This window comes from Engystomops pustulosus, chromosome 9 (genome assembly GCF_040894005.1).
Source record: "Engystomops pustulosus chromosome 9, aEngPut4.maternal, whole genome shotgun sequence".
Taxonomy (NCBI): domain Eukaryota; kingdom Metazoa; phylum Chordata; class Amphibia; order Anura; family Leptodactylidae; genus Engystomops; species Engystomops pustulosus.
The window spans coordinates 6,036,253-6,056,280 of NC_092419.1; the positions used below are offsets into that span (position 1 = coordinate 6,036,253).

General features: G+C 43.3%; 1 protein-coding gene across 4 annotated transcripts in view; it reads left to right on the forward strand.

Moving 5' to 3' along the window:
• LOC140076741 (estrogen-related receptor gamma-like) overlaps positions 1–20,028 on the forward strand; it is a 28,471-nt gene that overhangs the window by 2,473 nt on the left and 5,970 nt on the right. The window contains exons 1-3 of one of the 4 annotated variants that reach the window (XM_072123403.1): positions 2,396–2,540; positions 10,175–10,548; positions 19,225–19,341. In XM_072123403.1, the coding sequence (XP_071979504.1) occupies positions 2,473–2,540; positions 10,175–10,548; positions 19,225–19,341 (559 nt within the window). In that variant the 5' untranslated portion in view covers positions 2,396–2,472. Of the gene's footprint in view, positions 1–2,395; positions 2,541–8,280; positions 8,331–9,969; positions 10,100–10,174; positions 10,549–19,224; positions 19,342–20,028 lie in introns of those variants that run through there. The other 3 variants (XM_072123406.1, XM_072123402.1, XM_072123405.1) reach the window with 3 other exon arrangements.

The window sequence follows — 20,028 nt, forward strand, 5'->3', positions numbered from 1 at the left end:
GTTCGTTATTATCACAGAGAGTAATAGGATTTGTGTGATAATAACGGCTCCGTGCACCTCCATCACATCACATGGACAGATTCCATCCATTGGAAGTAAACTAAGAAGCTTTCTATAGAAGCAAAGCAAGCAGAGATCTAGAAAACGGTGAGGAATTCACCATCAGTGTGATGGTGTTCCAGGGGGCCAAGGGAGGAGAAGGGGCCCCTATTCACAGAAAATGCTCCTCCCTTTTCAAGTGTCGGGAACTCACTGTGCACACAGGGCCGGATTTTCATTCTGTGGGGGCTTTGGGGGCCCACAAAATTTACCAGTTAGGGCCCCAAAGTTCTTAGTGGCCGCCCTGATTGCCACAGTGACAGGAGTGAGACATGACGACGTTCAGTTTAACCCGGACTGATAGAGACAGAAAGAAATCTTAAATCATCATTTAATAAGTCTAAAAAGATTAAAATGCTGGAAGGGATGAGACTGAACCTCCATCATAATCATAGAGGATGAATACTGCCTGGAGCTGCCAAATAATGTACGAAGCTCTGCCATAGATACATAGATCAATAGATAGATAGATAGATAGATAGATAGATAGATATGAGATAGATAGATAGATATGAGATAGATAGATATGAGATAGATAGATAGATATGAGATAGATAGATAGATAGATAGGAGATAGATAGATAGATAGATATGAGATAGATAGATATGAGATAGATAGATATGAGATAGATAGATAGATAGATAGGAGATAGATAGATAGATAGGAGATAGATAGATAGATATGAGATAGATAAGAGATAGATAGATAGATAGATAGATAGATAGATAGATATGAGATAGATAAGAGATAGATAGATAGATAGATAGATATGAGATAGATAGATATGAGATAGATAGATATGAGATAGATAGATATGAGATAGATAGATATGAGATAGATAGATATGAGATAGATAGATAGATATGAGATAGATAGATATGAGATAGATAGATATGAGATAGATAGATAGATAGATAGATAGATAGGAGATAGATAGATAGATAGATAGATAGATAGGAGATAGATAGAAAGATAGATAGGAGATAGATAGATAGATAGAAAGATAGATAGGAGATAGATAGATAGATAGATAGATAGATAGGAGATAGATAGATAGATAGATAGATAGATAGATAGATAGATGGTGGGGGCTGAGAGCTGAGGAGTCTGCAGCACAGACAAGTCACATATTGTTTTTTGAAATGCATCCAAACCAACCCATGGGACTGCAGGTGTCATGGGCTTCTGCAACCCGTCATAAGTAAAGCGTCAGAGGTTGTTCCTCCATGGTTATGGATTTTTTTTTTTTTAATGAAGTATAAATAAATATTATAGATTTTATCCACCACGGTCTCCGGATTCCTCCTATTGTTTGGTAGTTTATGGGGAGATTCACATGACAGCGAATATTTGGCGTGTGGTGCGCAGTTTTTGAACGAAGGGCATGTCGCTGCGCTAAAGGCAATGCTTTTTAATGGAACAGTTCCTGCGTGCGCTATTTTACCGGATCGTGCGTCTATTCCGTTGAAAAAGTAGTGTGTATCCAGATCAGACCCATTCTTCATGGAGCAATCATAGACCATAGTTCAGGAGAATCCGTATAAAACGGAGGCTCGACTGATGCAAATCGGCCATGAAAACATGAACGTTAAAGACCGATTTTCACAGCGCGCGCAGGTAGCCTTAGGGCTTATTCACAAATCCGTTATTTTCCAAAAAAACAAATGTGTGAATAGGTGCTAAGAACACTTAGTCTAACTCTGTATTTCCTGTTGCACCAGATTTTGGCACAAACTCTTGATAAATGTGTTGTGCACGGATTGCTCCACACGGGACCACGCGCGGCGCCACGTGGAATATGTCATGGATTTGGCGCAGGTTTTTATTGACGCGAGTGACTTCCATGCTGAAAACGTGCAAAAAAAAAATGTATGATCCGGAGACGGCTTCAGCGATTTGTCGTTTTACTCTTTTTGGTGCCCGGATGTGGATGACATTTGGCAATAATGTATCCACTTTTGCTGAAACTGTCATACGGTTTCGGAGAAATTCCACAGTGTATCCGCCAGATGCCTGCACCCCAGTTACATGACAGTTTGTAAGTCTGGATTGCGCTGAGTGACGGGATTATAAGTGACAGTAAAATTTTAGCATAAAGCGTCCTGCACACGGGGGAGGAGGGGGATGCGGCTGATTATACATTGTAATTATTATTACTACTAAGCTGGTTAATATTTCCCTATAGACGCCGGTCTGTGAGCCGGCAATTATGTGTCCCATCTCCCCCCTCTACAGCGTCTATGCAAATCCAAAGAGAGGAGGGAGGAGGGGGGGGGGGGTGAGTGGTCCGGATCTCCCACCTCACTCCGCTGGAGACACTTCACAGCTTGGGGTCTTGTCTGTCCAGAGAGTATCCTCCATCTCCCCTGCACATGGATTACGTGGAATTATCCTGGCTCGATATGCCCTCAGCTCCCCAGGACAAGCACCCGTCACCCTCGTAAGTATCCAGCCTGATGCTACCACCTCCGCCGGGAGGCCGTGCCCTGCATCATCCACTCATTTAGTGACCAAATATGCCAAATTATGTGTCCGAAATTCATGTTCTAGGATTAGTGTAGACATGCGTAGGACCTAGTGATGACTGAGCATATACAGGTGGTCTCTTACTTAAGAACACCCGACTTACAGACGACCCCTAGTTACAAACGGACTTCTACTTCTACTTTATCCTTAGTCCACAATAAACCACTATAACAGTTATCACAGGCGTCTGCAAGATTTATTGTAAATCCTGGTTCTTATCACAATCCAATATTTTGAAAATCCAATTGTCACAGAGACCAAAAAAATGTTGTCCGTGGTTACAATGATAAAGTATACGGTTCCGACTTACATACAAATTCAACTTAAGAACAAACCTACAGAACCTAATCCTGTACGTAACCTGGGGGACTTGTCTGTAAACTCTGCATGGGTAGACCCCACACTTATAGTGTAGGGGGCAATAATTGAAGCTTTTTCCAATATTTAACTTTTTTTTTTAATTACTTAAAATGTGAAAAAATGGGCCAATCCATTGGTCACATCGGCCGATTTTACCATCCCAAATCAAGACTATCCATTAAGTGATGATCAACTTCTATTGTTCTAACTCATTTATATAGCACTAGCCCACCAGGACTGATACATTCCCTATGCCAAGTGTTTACCCAATCTTTTAGGATGTCGATTAACCCTTTGTCGTATACCTGGTACCAAAAATTTGTCTGGAGTTACAATGTCTGGAGTTACAAAGTATATGGTTCCGACTTACATACAAATTCATCTTAAGAACAAACTTACAGACCCTATCTTGTACGTAACCCGGGGACTGCCTGTACTCACAAAACTTTTACCATTAGCTTCTATTGCGCTTTTATGTGTGTTTTATGCAATTATATCGGATATTTTTACATATATATTTATAGTATATGATAAGCAAAAAGTCTGTATCATCTTATATAATATTCTGACAATTGCCCAGAGATGAGCGGCAATCCTTAGGTAACGCTGATCTCTCCTTGTGTAACCGCTATGATGCAGATCACTTCTGCTTCTCCAGCGTCAATCAATGACTGATAAACACGTAGCGCTGTATTTCACTTTAAAAAAAAAAAAAAAAGAGGTTCTTCAGCATCTGCAGTACATAGTATAAAGTCATATGTTGCTGTTCATATACAAAAAAAATATAACACACATCTCAGATGCAGGAAGGAATCACTTAGACTCTCCTGTTGACTCTTTAAGAAGAGGTTCTGCAGCAGCTGAAGTATTAAAAGGAAGTCCCCTCCCCAGGAATGAATGATATATTTTTAATATTGGGAATTGGGAGTGAATGATGTTGGAGAAGATTCTGGGTAGTCTGAACATGAGCTGATACCTTCTCTCTAGTAAAGGGATATTTTCTATCCATGGAGTGATATGGAGCTGTCCTCACCTAAGGGACCGCGGGGTGACCCGATAATGTCACCATCTCCCAGGGAACAAGATCCATTGAAGAGAAACGTGGGATATAGATACCTAAGGATATAGGGTCAGACCATCAACACCAGGGGCTGGAGAGTCCTAGATAGTCGTGTAGATGAGAGACCACAGATAGATAGATATAAGATAGATAGATAGATAGATAGATAGATAGATAGGAGATAGATAGATAGATAGATAGATATAAGATAGATGATAGATAGATAGATAGATAGATAGATAGATAGATAGATAGATATGAGATAGATAGATAGATAGATATAAGATAGATAGATAGATAGATAGATAGGAGATAGATAGATAGATAGATAGATATAAGATAGATGATAGATAGATAGATAGATAGATATGAGATAGATAGATAGATAGATAGAAAGAAAGATAAATAGATAGATATTAGATAGATAGATAGATAGATAGATAGATAGGAGATAGATAGATAGATATGAGATAGATAGATAGATAGATATGAGATAGATATGAGATAGATATGAGATAGATATGAGATAGATATGAGATAGATATGAGATAGATAGATAGATAGATAGATATGAGATAGATATGAGATAGATATGAGATAGATATGAGATAGATATGAGATAGATAGATAGATAGATAGATAGATAGATAGATAGATAGATATGAGATAGATATGAGATAGATATGAGATAGATATGAGATAGATATGAGATAGATATGAGATAGATAGATAGATAGATAGATAGATATGAGATAGATAGATAGATATGAGATAGATAGATAGATAGATAGATAGATATGAGAAAGATAGATATATAGGAGATAGATAGATAGATAGGAGATAGATAGATAGATAGATAGATAGATAGATAGATAGATAGATAGATAGATAGATAGATAGGAGATAGATAGATAGATATGAGATAGATAGATAGATAGATATGAGATAGATATGAGATAGATATGAGATAGATATGAGATAGATAGATAGATAGATAGATAGATAGATATGAGATAGATATGAGATAGATATGAGATAGATATGAGATAGATATGAGATAGATATGAGATAGATATGAGATAGATAGATAGATAGATAGATATGAGATAGATAGATAGATATGAGATAGATAGATAGATAGATAGATAGATAGATATGAGAAAGATAGATATATAGGAGATAGATAGATAGATAGATAGATAGGAGATAGATAGATAGATAGGAGATAGATAGATAGATAGATAGATGATAGACAGATAGATAGATATGAGATAGATAGATAGATAAATATTGGATAGATAGATAGATAAAATTGTAATATCTATCTATCTCTCTCCTATCTATCTATGTATCCATCATCTATTTATCCCATATCTATCCATATTTAAGAGAAGAATCTCTTCTGCACCCGTCATATCTATCTATGTATCTATAGCAGGAACAGTCCCAGATTCCTTCAACAAATCTTCCAGGTGTGAATGTACCCAAACACCTTGTACTTAGCGTCCGCCATGATACAGGATTCATAGATACAAGTGACTTTATACTGAGATTATCCAGTTAGTTACAACATTCACAGTTCTTCATTGATCACAGACAGAAGACCCCGGAACTGACAGCTGAGCCTGGAGACATGGGGATCTCTGGTATCTTTATATCTATAGTATCCATATATTATCTATTATATCTGTACAAAAAACAACTTAATATATTATATATTATATATCAATCAGTATATCTACTATCCATACATCTCTTATGTAAACCTTATATCTTTATCTATCTGTATCTTTCTTTCTATCTATCAAGGTATCTCTCATCCTTCCTCTCTGTTTCTCCCTCTCTCGTTCTCTCCTTATTTCTTCATCTTAATTTCTCACTTTCTTCCTCTCATTTCTCTCATGTTCTCTCCCTTTTTCTCTTCCCTTGCTCTCTCATTCTCTTCCTCTTTCTTTTTTCTCTTTTTCTTTTTTTCTCTCTCTCTTTCTTTCTCACGTTCTTTCTTTCTCACTTTCTTCCTCTCACTTCTCTCATGTTCTCTCCCTATCTCTCTCTTCCCTTGCTCTCTCATTCTCTTCCTCTCTTTCTTCATCTTTCTTTCTTACATTCTTTCTTTTTTCTCTTTTTTTCTTCTCTCTCACATTCTTTCTTTCTTTCTTACGTTCCTTCTTTCTTTCCAACGTTCTTTCTTTCTTTCTCACGTTCTTTCTTTCCTTCTCACGTTCTTTCTTACGTTTTTTCTTTATCTCTCTCATGTTCTCTTCCTCTCTCTGTACATATCTATCTCTTGCCTTATTTCCCAATTTTTTCTCACTTTCTATCTTACTCTTTCTCTTCTTCCTTTTTTTCCCATATCACTGGATATTATATAACATACATAGTAATAACCTATCCTCAGCCATATAACTTCCGCCACCGCACCAGTCGGGGTCATAGTAATAACCATAGAATTAATAATAATAATAATATATAGTAAATTACTTTAAGAGTTTTTCCAACAAAGTCAGTCATCCCCCTCTCCATGCGTCACCCATTCAAATATCCACCAACTCTGGTAATATTAGCATTTTCATAGTATTATCAATTGTAGTCTCAGATCATCTGAAATCCACACTCAGTTCTCAGACCTCTGCTCCCCATGCTTTACCCTGCAGCTCTGCTTCTCCAGATTGGTGGCTGATACAAGGCTGACGGAAGTTTGCTCAGAAATCCATCAATAACTGAAAGGAATAGCAAAAAGGAAGAGTCTTAGCTTGTTACACAGATGATGAAATATGGACGGCTGTGGATCTGCAGATCTGCTTTACATTTCTTCTCGATCAATAGCCTTACTTATGACTGTCTATAGCGTGGATCTCATTTACATACTCATGCTTGTTGTATGATTTCCCCTGGTGGATAGGTCAATAGACCCACATTGCTCCTAAATACTCCCTCTAAGTGTGTGCATGGAAATAAGATTGTATGGAGGAATTGCTAGTTAAGCGATTAACAGGTAAGACTATCCATAGATTCTACAAATCTGGAATGTTCTTTCACATTTCCCACAATGCCTTGCTCTGCACCCTATACGCACCTGTTGTTTGTTGACTGGCGGCCATTTTGTGCACTGAATGTATTTCTTTACATGCTCTGTACTTAAGGATATTGATTTAAAACGGCTTTCTCCTCTCTGAATGTAAAAAAGTTCCCTTCAAGATATCGACAGGAGTTTCAGCTATTGATCTGAAACTTGATTTTATAATGGATATGCCCAGAATTTCCATGTCACTATAGTAGGGGAGGCAGCCATTTTACATACATCACATAGGCCTCTACAGGGGCGTTAGGAGTAGTCCACGCCAGGGTTGTAGACATTGGGGCAGATTTATCAATCAGTCTGATAGTCAGAATATTTCCAGTTGCCCATGGCAACCAATCACAGCTCAGCTTTCATTTTACCAGTGCTCATGAATATTTTAAAGGGGAGCTGTGATTGGTTTCCATGGGCAACTAGAAATATTCTGATTTTCAGACTGCTTGATAAATCTGCCCCATTGTCAGCTTCATCAGAGTATGGGCAGTGAAAAACTGACTGTTTTCCATCAGATTTCAATAAATTTTCTGTCAGATTTTGGGCTTCTTTCAAATTAACATGTTTCACGTCAAGATGCTATTTGCGATTTTTTACGGCTAGCATACTGTAATGGCAGCTAGTGATGGGTCGGCACAAAGAGCCGTCTCATTCGCGTGAACGACGTGAGCCGGCTCACCTCAGTGAGCCGATGGCTCACTAAACTCCGCCCCTAAACGGCTAACCACACCCCTTTAACCCGATAAAATCGAGTTGACTGGCCTGTGGCTCCCTATTATATATTGAATAGGGAGCCGTTCAGGAGCCAAAAGAGCCGGCTCTTCTTAGTGAGCAGAGTCTAATGAGCCAGCTCGCTAAGAAGAGCCGGACTCCCCATCACTAATGGATGCATGGTGTATATATATTTTTCTCACATGCGCACCACAGACTTCCATGAAAGCCAATGGAACCGCCAAAAAATTGGACACCCCGATTATGTCATCCATGTTCTCTGGGGAACAAGGTGTTTTGTCATTTTAGCGGACATGAAAAAAGAGGATGACAAAGGGACGTGACGTGGATACAACAGAGACGAAACACGGACACCACATGAGCGCCAAACAGACACGCTATGGATTAGACTAACAAAAAAGCCATTTTTTCGTGTGCGATTTTGATCCGTTTTTACTTAGTAGACGAGAACCTGATGAATGTGGTCTATGTTTTGTAAGGTGATAGATCAGTAAAAAAAAAAGTTTTACGCTTGCATTACATTTTCATGTGTGCTATGGCTAAAGCGTGTCCGAAATTCCTTCAAAGTATAATGTGGGAGATTTATCATAAGTCTCAGAGCAGATCTGTCCTAGTTGCCCATGGCAACCAATCAGAGCTCAGCTTTCATTTTCCCACAGCTGTTTATAAAATGAAAGCCGAGCTCTGATTGGTTTCTATGGGCAAATAGAACAGTTTTACCTCAGAAACTCATGATAAATCCTGCGCGTCACAAAATTGCGTGCAAAAAAAAAAAGCGAAAGGGCTTAAAGAGTTTGTGTCTGATGGTTACTGGGTATAATGTTGGGGTCTCCAGGCCGGTAATTTGAAGGCCTTTCCTGTCAGGTTTAGTCTTGTTTCTTCATAGGAATGACATCGCGGCTATTCACGTAAAACAAAATGGGGGCTGTGATGTTCTGAGACATCAGGCGTTTCCTGTCCCTACCTCCAAATATTCTCCAGGGGGTGACAGTCAAATGGACAGAATCTATGTTAAGCATCTCTTTCAAAGGCCATTGAGCGGTATTGATCGAGATGTCAAGGGAAGAAGGCGAGAAACAGGTTCTCCTTTCATGTCAGCTTTTATAATGGGGTCTGACTCTCTCCCCGCTATCATTATCATCTCTCACCTTCTCAGTGCCTGGGTCCCATTGGAATGGGGTCTGCTGACCACAGACAATTGGGAGGTTGCGTGGGGTCTCCCGTAGTCTACAGTTTGTGTTCTTGCAATTTCTTATCTACATAATAGTGGATGCGATGCAATTAATTGACTAGATAGATGAGATGATTTTGACGGCCACGTCCCTATTGCCGGTATACATGAAGTATTCATCGCCGATCCGCGAGTAGTGATAAAGTTGCATTAGATTGAATTACTCATATACTCTGGACATTTACAGAAAATGATTACGAATACTTGTAGGATGATCCTTAAAGGGGTTGTCCCATGAACAAGACCCTGATCATTGTGGGTCCCGCTCATCCCACATTGACATGGGCCACCTATCACGCATGTTTCGTTATAGGGGCTATGCTTAGCAGCCCCTAGGGTTCCCCTATAACAGTGATGGCAAACCTTTTAGACACCGAGTGCCCAAACTACAACCAAAGCCCACATATTTTTCACCAAGGAGCCATTGCGACAATTTAAGCAGTAACTTCCCTGCTCTTTCACAGGTTTAAATTGTATAGGCACCTGAGGACACCAACACGGTAGAAAGAAGGAGAAGAAGTTTGGATTATCATTGTAGCTTCCTTCTAGGGTCCTGCGCTGCCTGGGACTGTAAGAGGTCTTGAGTCCTGTCTGGCGAACCCTGCCATAGGGAGATGGCAAGGGTGCCCATATAGAGGGCTCTGAGTGCCACCTCTGGCATGCGTGCCATAGGTTCGCCACCACTGCCCTATAACACAGTGTTAGTTTTACCCACTGGTTAATGTTGACCGACACAATGACACCTTGAGGCTTTCAATAAAATTCTCCATTTAATTGAAAAATATTCCCCAAAACAAGTCTCTGAATTGTTAATTCCTGACCATTACAGAGAGAATTGTAGAGGCCCACTCCCTGCAGGGGCCCCAGCCCTAACATTATACTACACCCCCACTGGAGCTAGTTGGACTTCATCTATATGGAGTTTCCTTATCGAGATCTGGAGTGCCATACCCTTATACTAAGTTTTCTGGACGATACGGATTGGTCAGGGATTTACCCCATGATTCCAGGTCCATTGTAGGTATCACAGAACCAATGATTACACTGACCAATGAGTGACACTTCTTCATCCTCTCCTCTCTTGTCTTTCAGGTTTCTCTGTGGGATTTCACACAATCTGAACCTTCAGGTCAAAGCGGAGCCATCCAGTCCCACTCTACAGATGGACACGGGGGGATATTTTAGCCCCGGAGGGATGTCGGACACCAGCAGTAGCTATGGACTGTCAGTTGGGGGACAGTCTCAAGGACTGGATTCTCCCACTGCTTTACTTGGATTTTCTGATAATGGGGAGAAGCTGTTTGCGGATAGCCCCCCATCTCTGAGTGATGATCCCACCATGCAGTGTGTTCTGAGGTCGGTCCCCAAGCGACTCTGCCTGGTATGTGGCGACACAGCGTCCGGTTATCATTATGGGGTTGCATCGTGTGAGGCCTGCAAAGCATTTTTCAAGCGCACAATACAAGGTAAGAATTTCTTACTATCAGGTCCTATCATGGACTGACTGATTATACACTCTATAGTACAGGCAGTCCCCGGGTTATGTCCAATGATAGGTTCCATAGGTTTGTTCTTAAGTTGAATTTGTATGCAAGTCGAAATTGTATATTTTATAATTGTAGTTCCAGAAAAAAAAAATTTTTGTCCCAGTGACAATTGAAATTTCAAAATGTTTTGCTGTAATTGGACCAAGGATTATCCATAAATCTTCATTACAGACACCTTACAGCTGATCATTGCAGCCTGGGACTATAGTAACATCCAGAGAGGTCACCAGAGGTCAAAGGGTTCCGTCTTTAATTAGGGGTCGTCTGTAAGTCGGGTGTCCCTGAGTAGGGGACTGCCTGTACTCTTACACTTGTCATTATTCTATCTTGGTCCTAAGAAGGATTGACACATTATATAAAACATCTTTTACACTCTAAATGTCTATTATACGCATCAATATTCTTGATCCAGGACTTGCACATGTCGCTTGTACGATGACACTCTGGTCCTAGCAGGGACTGACCCAATGGGAGTTATTTACTAAGGGGCCGAATCGCGTTTTTACGATGATTTTCCTGAATTTTTCTGTTTTGCGACGATTTTCCCTGAATTGCCCCAGGTTTTTGGATTGTGGCGCATCGGCGCCAGCATGCACATGACGGAAATCAGGGGGCGTGACCGTACGGAAACCCGACGGATTCGGAGAAACCGCCGCATTTAAAAAAAAAAAAAAAAAGTGTCGCTTGACACGCGCTTACCTGCACCCGGCCCGGGTTGGTGAAATTCAGTGCATTCCGATGGACTTCAGCGTAGCAGCGACACCTAGTGGACATCGGGGGAACTGCCTTAGTGAATTGCCGGAAGACCTGAATCCTCCACACAGAACGCGCCGCTGGATCGCGAATGGACCGGGTCAGTAAATCTGCCCCACTATGTATAATATGCATCTATGTATGTATAATATACTCTGAACCTAGGAAGTACTGCTCCATTATAAACATTACTTATTATTTTACATTTTGGTCCCATTAAGGACTGATTCATTGTGCACATCACTTTTATTATTATATTATGGTTCCAGTATAGATTGCCCCATTATACTTGCAACTCATTTTTATCCTCTGGTCCTTGTTAGGATTGTCCAATAATATATGTCCTTTCCATTATTGCACCCTAGTCCTAGGAAGGGCTATAATCACAGTTATTATTGCACTCTGGTCCTAATGAGGACTGACCCATTATATGCATCACCTCCATTGTTACATTCTAGCCCCAGGAAGGACTGACCCATTATATTACACATCATATTACACTGTGGTCCTAATAAGGACTGAGTCATTAGACGGATCACATGGATGGACAGCAGCAGCCATACTCGTTATACCACTGAGCGCTGGGGGAATTGTCATGAATATTAATAGTGCATTGAGTAACATGGCAGCCTGTCTATATCTGTAATTCGGGAGTGATCTTAGGGCCATTTTGCCCTCCCCTGGTCCCACACAGACACAATGTTATTTGGCAGCTCCCTGATGGACGAGGCCAGAGGTTATAACAACATAATTAAATCTTTATTGATTCATCTTCATAACTAAACAGGTGAAGAGAAATCCCTCGATCATGGGACGGGAAGATGTCTCGGCATTAACCCTTTCTATCAATGCATCTGATATGGAACATTAGGCGTGGTATAAACTAGATAACAGGAGGTCTCCGTTATTGTCACCATTGATCTCTTTACGTAAAGGATGGTCATTTTCAGGTAGATGGGCCAAGAAATTTAGAAGTTGGATCAGAGATGACTACAAGAAAGTCCATCATTTACAAATTTCATCTCCAAAGATGGAAAACCAGATGTAGGTCCATGTTGGGGAGAAGATGAAGGGGCTGTGGATCAGGGGTGAGGAGCTTTATGAAGGTAAAGTCATAGGGGGTCATTTACTAAGGGCCCCGATTCACATTTTCCCGACGTGTTACCCGAATATTTCCGATTTGCGCCGATTTTCCCTGAATTGGCCCGGGATTTTGGCGCATGCGATCGGATTGTGGCGCATTCGGAAAATCTGCGCGCTTTTAAAAACGAAAAATGTGTCGCGGAGCTTGCACTTACCTTCACTCGGCCCGGCTCGGTGTATTCCAGTGTGCAGCAGCGACATCTGGTGGACGTCAGAGGAACTACCTTCATAAATCCAGGCCGGACCCGAATCCACCGCAGAGAACGCGCCGCTGGATCGCGAATGGACCGGGTAAGTAAATCTACCCCATAGTGTCTAGTCGTCTGGCCCCTGTCCAGATTTCTCTTTCGGCTTTCATTTACCCCTTTGGAAAGTTATGGATCTTGTGAGACGTGTTGTGAGCGAGTCAAGGCCTTAAATTGGTTGAGTAATCCCATTGATCTGCGTGTGAAGGCTCAATATGGGGAGCGAGAGGGGAAAAGCCATTAGACGGCTCCCGTGTCATCCTGTCCATCAGCCGTGAAGCCGCGGGAATGGATTTCTCCTAATGAAACGTGATCAGACAATCATCATACCCAAGCAGAAGATTTTTAAGATTTTCACCAGAAGTTTTGGATTTTAATTATCTTAAATAGACTATTTTAGAGCAATCTCATTCGGTTGATGAAATCCTACAGAAGATCCAACGTTCTGCCGTTTCTAGGCAGAGTTTAGAGGTTCAGTCTTGTAAACGTGGTAAGAATTGTGTAAAACCCCCAATAGTAATCACTTTGTGTTACAATGTGATCCCATAATTCTACATATACCCCCCTACAACCTTCTTAAAAAAAGTGGAGGGTTATGGGTATGAGGGACATCATAGAAGCCATAGCGGCCAATGGGACTTCCCATCATATATGGCCGATACCGGGAGGTCAGACGGGTCGATGTAAAAAAATCCATTTTTCTGGATTTTATGGTAAAGAAATGAATTAATAAAAATTAGTTTTGACCATTTGACCAACAATTATGTCTGCTGTGCAAGGTGACGAGTCGGGTGTGGGGGTCCATCAAGGGTTAGATTGACATTCAATATAATGTCATACAAAGGGAATAGGGCACCCTTTGTAATGATACATAATTATCATCTACAACAGGAGACCACGCCCACAACAAATGGAGCCACCATTCCTGTGCATGATCACCAATTTAAGGGTCCAAGACTACTCTACAGTGGCTCCATAGCAACTTTTTGTGCTGACTTTATAATATATACATCCTGGGACTGGGTTGTCTTAGGCCCACCAGAGAAAATTAATCTGGGGCCCACTGTTCATTATCCGCCACGAAATAGATTCTAGCTGCTTATAAGTTGGGTTGCTTTCTGTTGGACCTCTGGAGTTCAGCATTCAATAGGGTTGCACCGGGGCCTCTGGTACTCCGGTGGGCCAGTCCGACACTGTTTACACCCCTAACGATCAAGTCCAGGATTCCTTGCTATATACTACAGTTCTAAGTCCTATTAAAGGAAACCTACCACTTGAAGTGGCAGGTTTCAGATGGAAATATTGAGCACCAGCTCAGGGTGAGCTCAGGGTGAGCTGGTGCCGGAGCTTATTTTTGTTAGTGTTTTAAACCGCGGTATCGCGGTTTAAAACACTTTTTAAACTTTATAGCCGGCGCAGGGAGGTACGCGCTCGGCGCTTACCATGCGCGTGGCTCTCCTTCACTTCCTATGTAGCCGCACGCACGGTCGCGCGCACGGTAAGTGCCGAGCGCGTACCTGCCTGCGTCGGCTATAAAGTTTAAAAAGTGTTTTAAACCGCGATACCGCGGTTTAAAACACTAACAAAAATAAGCTCCGGCACCAGCTCACCCTGAGCTGGTGCTCGGTGTTTTCTTCTTAAATCTGCCATTTCAAGTGGTAGGTTTCCTTTAAGTATAGTTAGGAGCGCAGTGTGGAACAGCTGTAATTTGACAGCATTTCTTTCCTGTTACAGTAAATAATACAGTATATTTAATCACAGCTCCAGATAATGTATGTATAGATACAGATATCTAACTATTTTCATTGCTTTTATGGTATTTACACCCCTGCTGATGATCAAGGCCAGGATTCATTCATATGTATCACAGTTCCAGGTCCTATTTGTATAGTTGTCAGGAGCGCAGTGTGGAATGACTTATTTGACAGCCTTCCTTTTTCAATAGTATTTTGACCCGCTTATACATGTATGTATAGATACAGATAGATATAGAACTATTTTCTGTATTAATTTGATCTAAATCTACATATGTTATGCATTACATACTACACTACTGTGATAACAAGACCGCTCAGAGAGACTGAACACACATATGTCCACTTTCCAGACCGCATATGTCCGGGCCATTCATTCATAATAATTTCTGCTTTGATTCCTTAATACCATACTGCAATTGAGGCCACAACGGCTAATTGCAGTATTGATGGGAGGTAGTGCCAAGTTTCCACAGGGTTGGTCTCCCCTCCATCCTCACATATGGACCCGAGGAGGAATCTGTCAGGCAAAAGAGAGCAGTCAATATTCATTAGTGTGTGTGAGCTTTGAGTGGCAGAGCATCCCTTCACATCCGAACATGGGCCACCCCCCAGGGACACGCAGCGGCAATCCAGCAGCCCCGGCCTCTCCTCCACTTTCTCTCTCTGTTTATTCTCATTTGTAATTAAATAAGCTGCATTTACCCCAAAGGAACGAGGGGGGAGATCAGGGAGGGGAGAAGCGACTCGTTGGACCATGTTTACATCTGTTTTACTGTTCGTTTTTGATGAAGCCGTCTAAACAGACATCTTCAATGGTGAAATTATTACCTATAAGACTGCAAATTGCCTTTTACTGGAAAAAAAATGTATGTTTTCTTGTAAAATCTTAATTAGTAGGATGATATTTGGTGTAATGCTCATATGGGTTGCAAATACTAAGAGAGTGCCTCAATGCAAACCCAATGGGGCACATTTACTATGGGTCCGCACACCGTCGTGTTTCCCGAATATTTCCGATTTGTGCCGCATTTAACAGGGGTTTTTGGTGCACGCGATCGGATTTTGGCGCAATCGTGCTGACTTTCATGCGACACAGATTGGAGGTGTGGCCGTCGGACAACCTGACTGATTCGGACTAAGCGCAGGGGAACTCCGGGGACCTGAGTGGGGAAGTGGCACATGTAGAATATCGGGCGCACGATCTTAGTGACTCCCCGCACAGCGCATTATACACAGACAATGCACTTACATGCACCAGGAAGAAGAAGGTGAACTCCGGGGACCTGAGCGGGGAGGCGACACATGCAGGATATCGGGGGCACGATCTTAGTGACTCCCCGCACAGCGCATTATACACGGACAATGCATTTACATGCACCAGGAAGAATAAGCTGAACTCCGGGGACCTGAGCGGGGAAGCGACACATGCAGGATATCGGGTGCAGGATCTTAGTGACTCCTCGCACAGCGCATTATACACGGACAATGCACTTACATGCACCAGGAAGAAGAAAGTGAACTCCAGGGACCTGAGCGGGGAAGCGACACATGCAGGATATCGGGTGCACGATCTTAGTGACTCCCCACACAGCGCATTATACACGGACAATGCACTTACATGCACCAGGAAGAAGAAGGTGAACTCCGGGGACCTGAGTGGGGAAGAGACACATGCAGGATATTGGGCGCAGGATCTTAGTGACTCCCCGCACAGCGCATTATACCTGAGCGGGGAAGCGTCACATGCAGTATATCAGGCGCACGATCTTAGTGACTCCCCGCACAGCACATTATACACGGACAATGCACTTACATGCACCAGGAACAAGAAGGTGAACTCCGGGGACCTGAGCGGGGAAGCGACACATGCAGGATATCGGGTGCATGATCTTAGTGACTCCCCGCACAGCGCATTATACACGGACAATGCACTTACATGCACCAGGAAGAAGAAGGTGAACTCCGGGGACCTGAGCGGGGAAGCGACACATGCAGGATATCGGGTGCACGATCTTAGTGACTCCCCGCACAGCGCATTATACACGGACAATGCACTTACATGCACCAGGAAGAAGGTGAACTCCGGGGACCTGAGCGGGGAAGCGACACATGCAGGATATCGGGCACACGATCTTAGTGACTCCCAGCACAGCGCATTATACACGGACAATGCACTTACATGCACCAGGAAGAAGGTGAACTCCGGGGACCTGAGCGGGGAAGCGACACATGCAGGATATCGGGGGCACGATCTTAGTGACTCCCCGCACAGCGCATTATACATGGACAATGCACTTACATGCACCAGGAAGAAGGTGAACTCCGGGGACCTGAGCGGGGAAGCGACACATACAGGATATTGGGCACACGATCTTAGTGACTCCCCGCACAGCGCATTATACACGGACAATGCACTTACATGCTCCAGGAAGAAGGTGAACTCCAGGGACCTGAGCAGGGAAGCGACACATGCAGGATATAGGGCGCAGGATCTTAGTGACTCCCCGCACAGCACATTATACACGGACAATGCACTTACATGCACCAGGAAGAAGAAGGTGAACTCCGGGGACTTGAGCGGGGAAGCGACACATGCAGGATATCGGACGCATGATCTTAGTGACTCCCCGCACAGCGCATTATACACTGACAATGCACTTACATGCACCAGAAGAAGAAGGTGAACTCCGGGGACCTGAGCGGGGAAGCGACACATGCAGGATATCGGGGCAGGATCTTAGTGACTCCCCGCACAGCGCATTATACACGGACAATGCACTTACAAGCACCAGGAAGAAGAAGGTGAACCCCCGGGACCTGAGCGGGGAAGCGACACATGCAGGATATCGGGTGCACGATCTTAGTGACTCCCCGCACAGTGCATTATACACGGACAATGCACTTACATGCACCAGGAAGAAGAAGGTGAACTCCGGGGACCTGAGTGGGGAAGAGACACATGCAGGATATTGGGCGCAGGATCTTAGTGACTCCCTGCACAGCGCATTATACCTGAGCGGGGAAGCGACACATGCAGGATATCAGGCGCACGATCTTAGTGACTCCCCGCACAGCGCATTATACACGGACAATGCACTTACATGCACCAGGAACAAGAAGGTGAACTCCGGGGACCTGAGCGGGGAAGCGACACATGCAGGATATCGGGTGCATGATCTTAGTGACTCCCCGCACAGCGCATTATACACGGACAATGCACTTACATGCACCAGGAAGAAGAAGGTGAACTTCGGGGACCTGAGCGGGGAAGCGACACATGCAGGATATCGGGCACACGATCTTAGTGACTCCCAGCACAGCGCATTATACACGGACAATGCACTTACATGCACCAGGAAGAAGGTGAACTCCGGGGACCTGAGCGGGGAAGCGACACATGCAGGATATCGGGGGCACGATCTTAGTGACTCCCCGCACAGCGCATTATACACGGACAATGCACTTACATGCACCAGGAAGAAGGTGAACTCCGGGGACCTGAGCGGGGAAGCGACACATACAGGATATTGGGCACACGATCTTAGTGACTCCCCGCACAGCGCATTATACACGGACAATGCACTTACATGCTCCAGGAAGAAGGTGAACTCCAGGGACCTGAGCAGGGAAGCGACACATGCAGGATATAGGGCGCAGGATCTTAGTGACTCCCCGCACAGCACATTATACACAGACAATGCACTTACATGCACCAGGAAGAAGAAGATGAACTCCGGGGACCTGAGCAGGGAAGCGACACATGCAGGATATCAGGCGCAGGATCTTAGTGACTCCCCGCACAGCGCATTATACACTGACAATGCACTTACATGCACCAGAAGAAGAAGGTGAACTCCGGGGACCTGAGCGGGGAAGCGACACATGCAGGATATCGGACGCACGATCTTAGTGACTCCCCGCACAGCGCATTATACACGGACAATGCACTTACATGCACCAGGAAGAAGAAGGTGAACTCCGGGGACCTGAGCGGGGAAGCGACACATGCAGGATATCAGGGGCAGGATCTTAGTGACTCCCCACACAGTGCATTATACACGGACAATGCACTTACATGCACCAGGAAGAAGAAGGTGAACTCTGGGGACCTGAGCGGGGAAGTGACACATGCGGGATAAGGGGCGCACGATCTAAGAGAATTGCGCCGGACTTCATCCTCGTCGTACAACGCACCCCGGGGATCGCAACAGGACCGGGTAAGTAAATGTGCCCCAATAAAGTGATGTCTAGTGGGGTTATTCTCAAAGTTACTGGACTTTTGGGATTTCAGGAGTTTATGGATAATTGATAGATTATGCAAATTGATTTGTACTTTAGTCGGAAATATATATTTGAGATCAACAACTTTGTACTATATCCATTGTATAAAAATACTATAGTAATATCCATAATATGGCAAAAATTTCAAAACTCCAATAGTCACTGGGGCAAAAAAAAAATAATTTGTCTGGAGCTACAATTATAAAATATACAGTTTCAACTTACATACAAAGTCGACTTAAGAACAAACCTATGGAACCTATCATTGTACGTAACCCGAGGACTGCCTGTAAATAAGGTGCTGCAATACCACGTAAATACCACAAGGGGCGCCATTTCTGTAAGCGCGCCCTTTATCTGGTCCTAGAGTTCCCCTTTAATGCGTGTGATTACCTGCTATATCCTCTCCTCTGCAGGTAACATCGAGTATAGCTGTCCTGTGGTGAATGACTGTGAGATCACCAAGCGGCGGAGGAAGTCCTGTCAAGCCTGTCGCTTCCGCAAGTGCCTGAAAGTTGGAATGATGAAGGAAGGTAAATGCAGGACAATCTTATCACTGATTTTACCTACTTTGTCCTTTCTGAAATTGTTTTGCGTGGGGGGGGGGGGGGGTCAATTTCTGAACCCCTTTGTGCTGTAGCTTCGCAGGCTGTTAAACTGTGCAGGAGAACTTCCCCTCCCAGGGATTACATCAAGCAGAGGGAGGGGGGAATTGCGACAACCCTTCTGATTCATTAGCATCATTTTAAACGTTGATTTTAGAAGGAAGGAGGCCATGGATAACAAATATAAGATGATTACCACTGTCATGGTGCCTAAATCTATATGGCAAGTGGGCCCATAGCTGCAGGGGGGCCCATAGGGATTTTGGGGGGCTGTATCTAATGAATCCATAGGGTGTGAGGGGGGTGTATATAAAATGACAATGAGGGGACTGTTTGGGATGATGCACTAGGGAATATTTTAGGGAACAGGAGACTGTAAGTTTCTGGAGACTGTTGAGTTCACTGCAAAGGGGCCCCCTGAGGCTCTGTCACCCAGGGGCCTACTGAGACCTGGAGCCGACCCTGGTCCCATGCTAGATTCTGCTGGTAGATTTCCTTTAAACATTTCTATGGTCATTATTATTCAGAAAATAAATCAATTATACAATATAGAGTTTATATAAATTAATATACAATCATAAGTAGCGCAACATAGTAGCTGAATATCATTTTAAC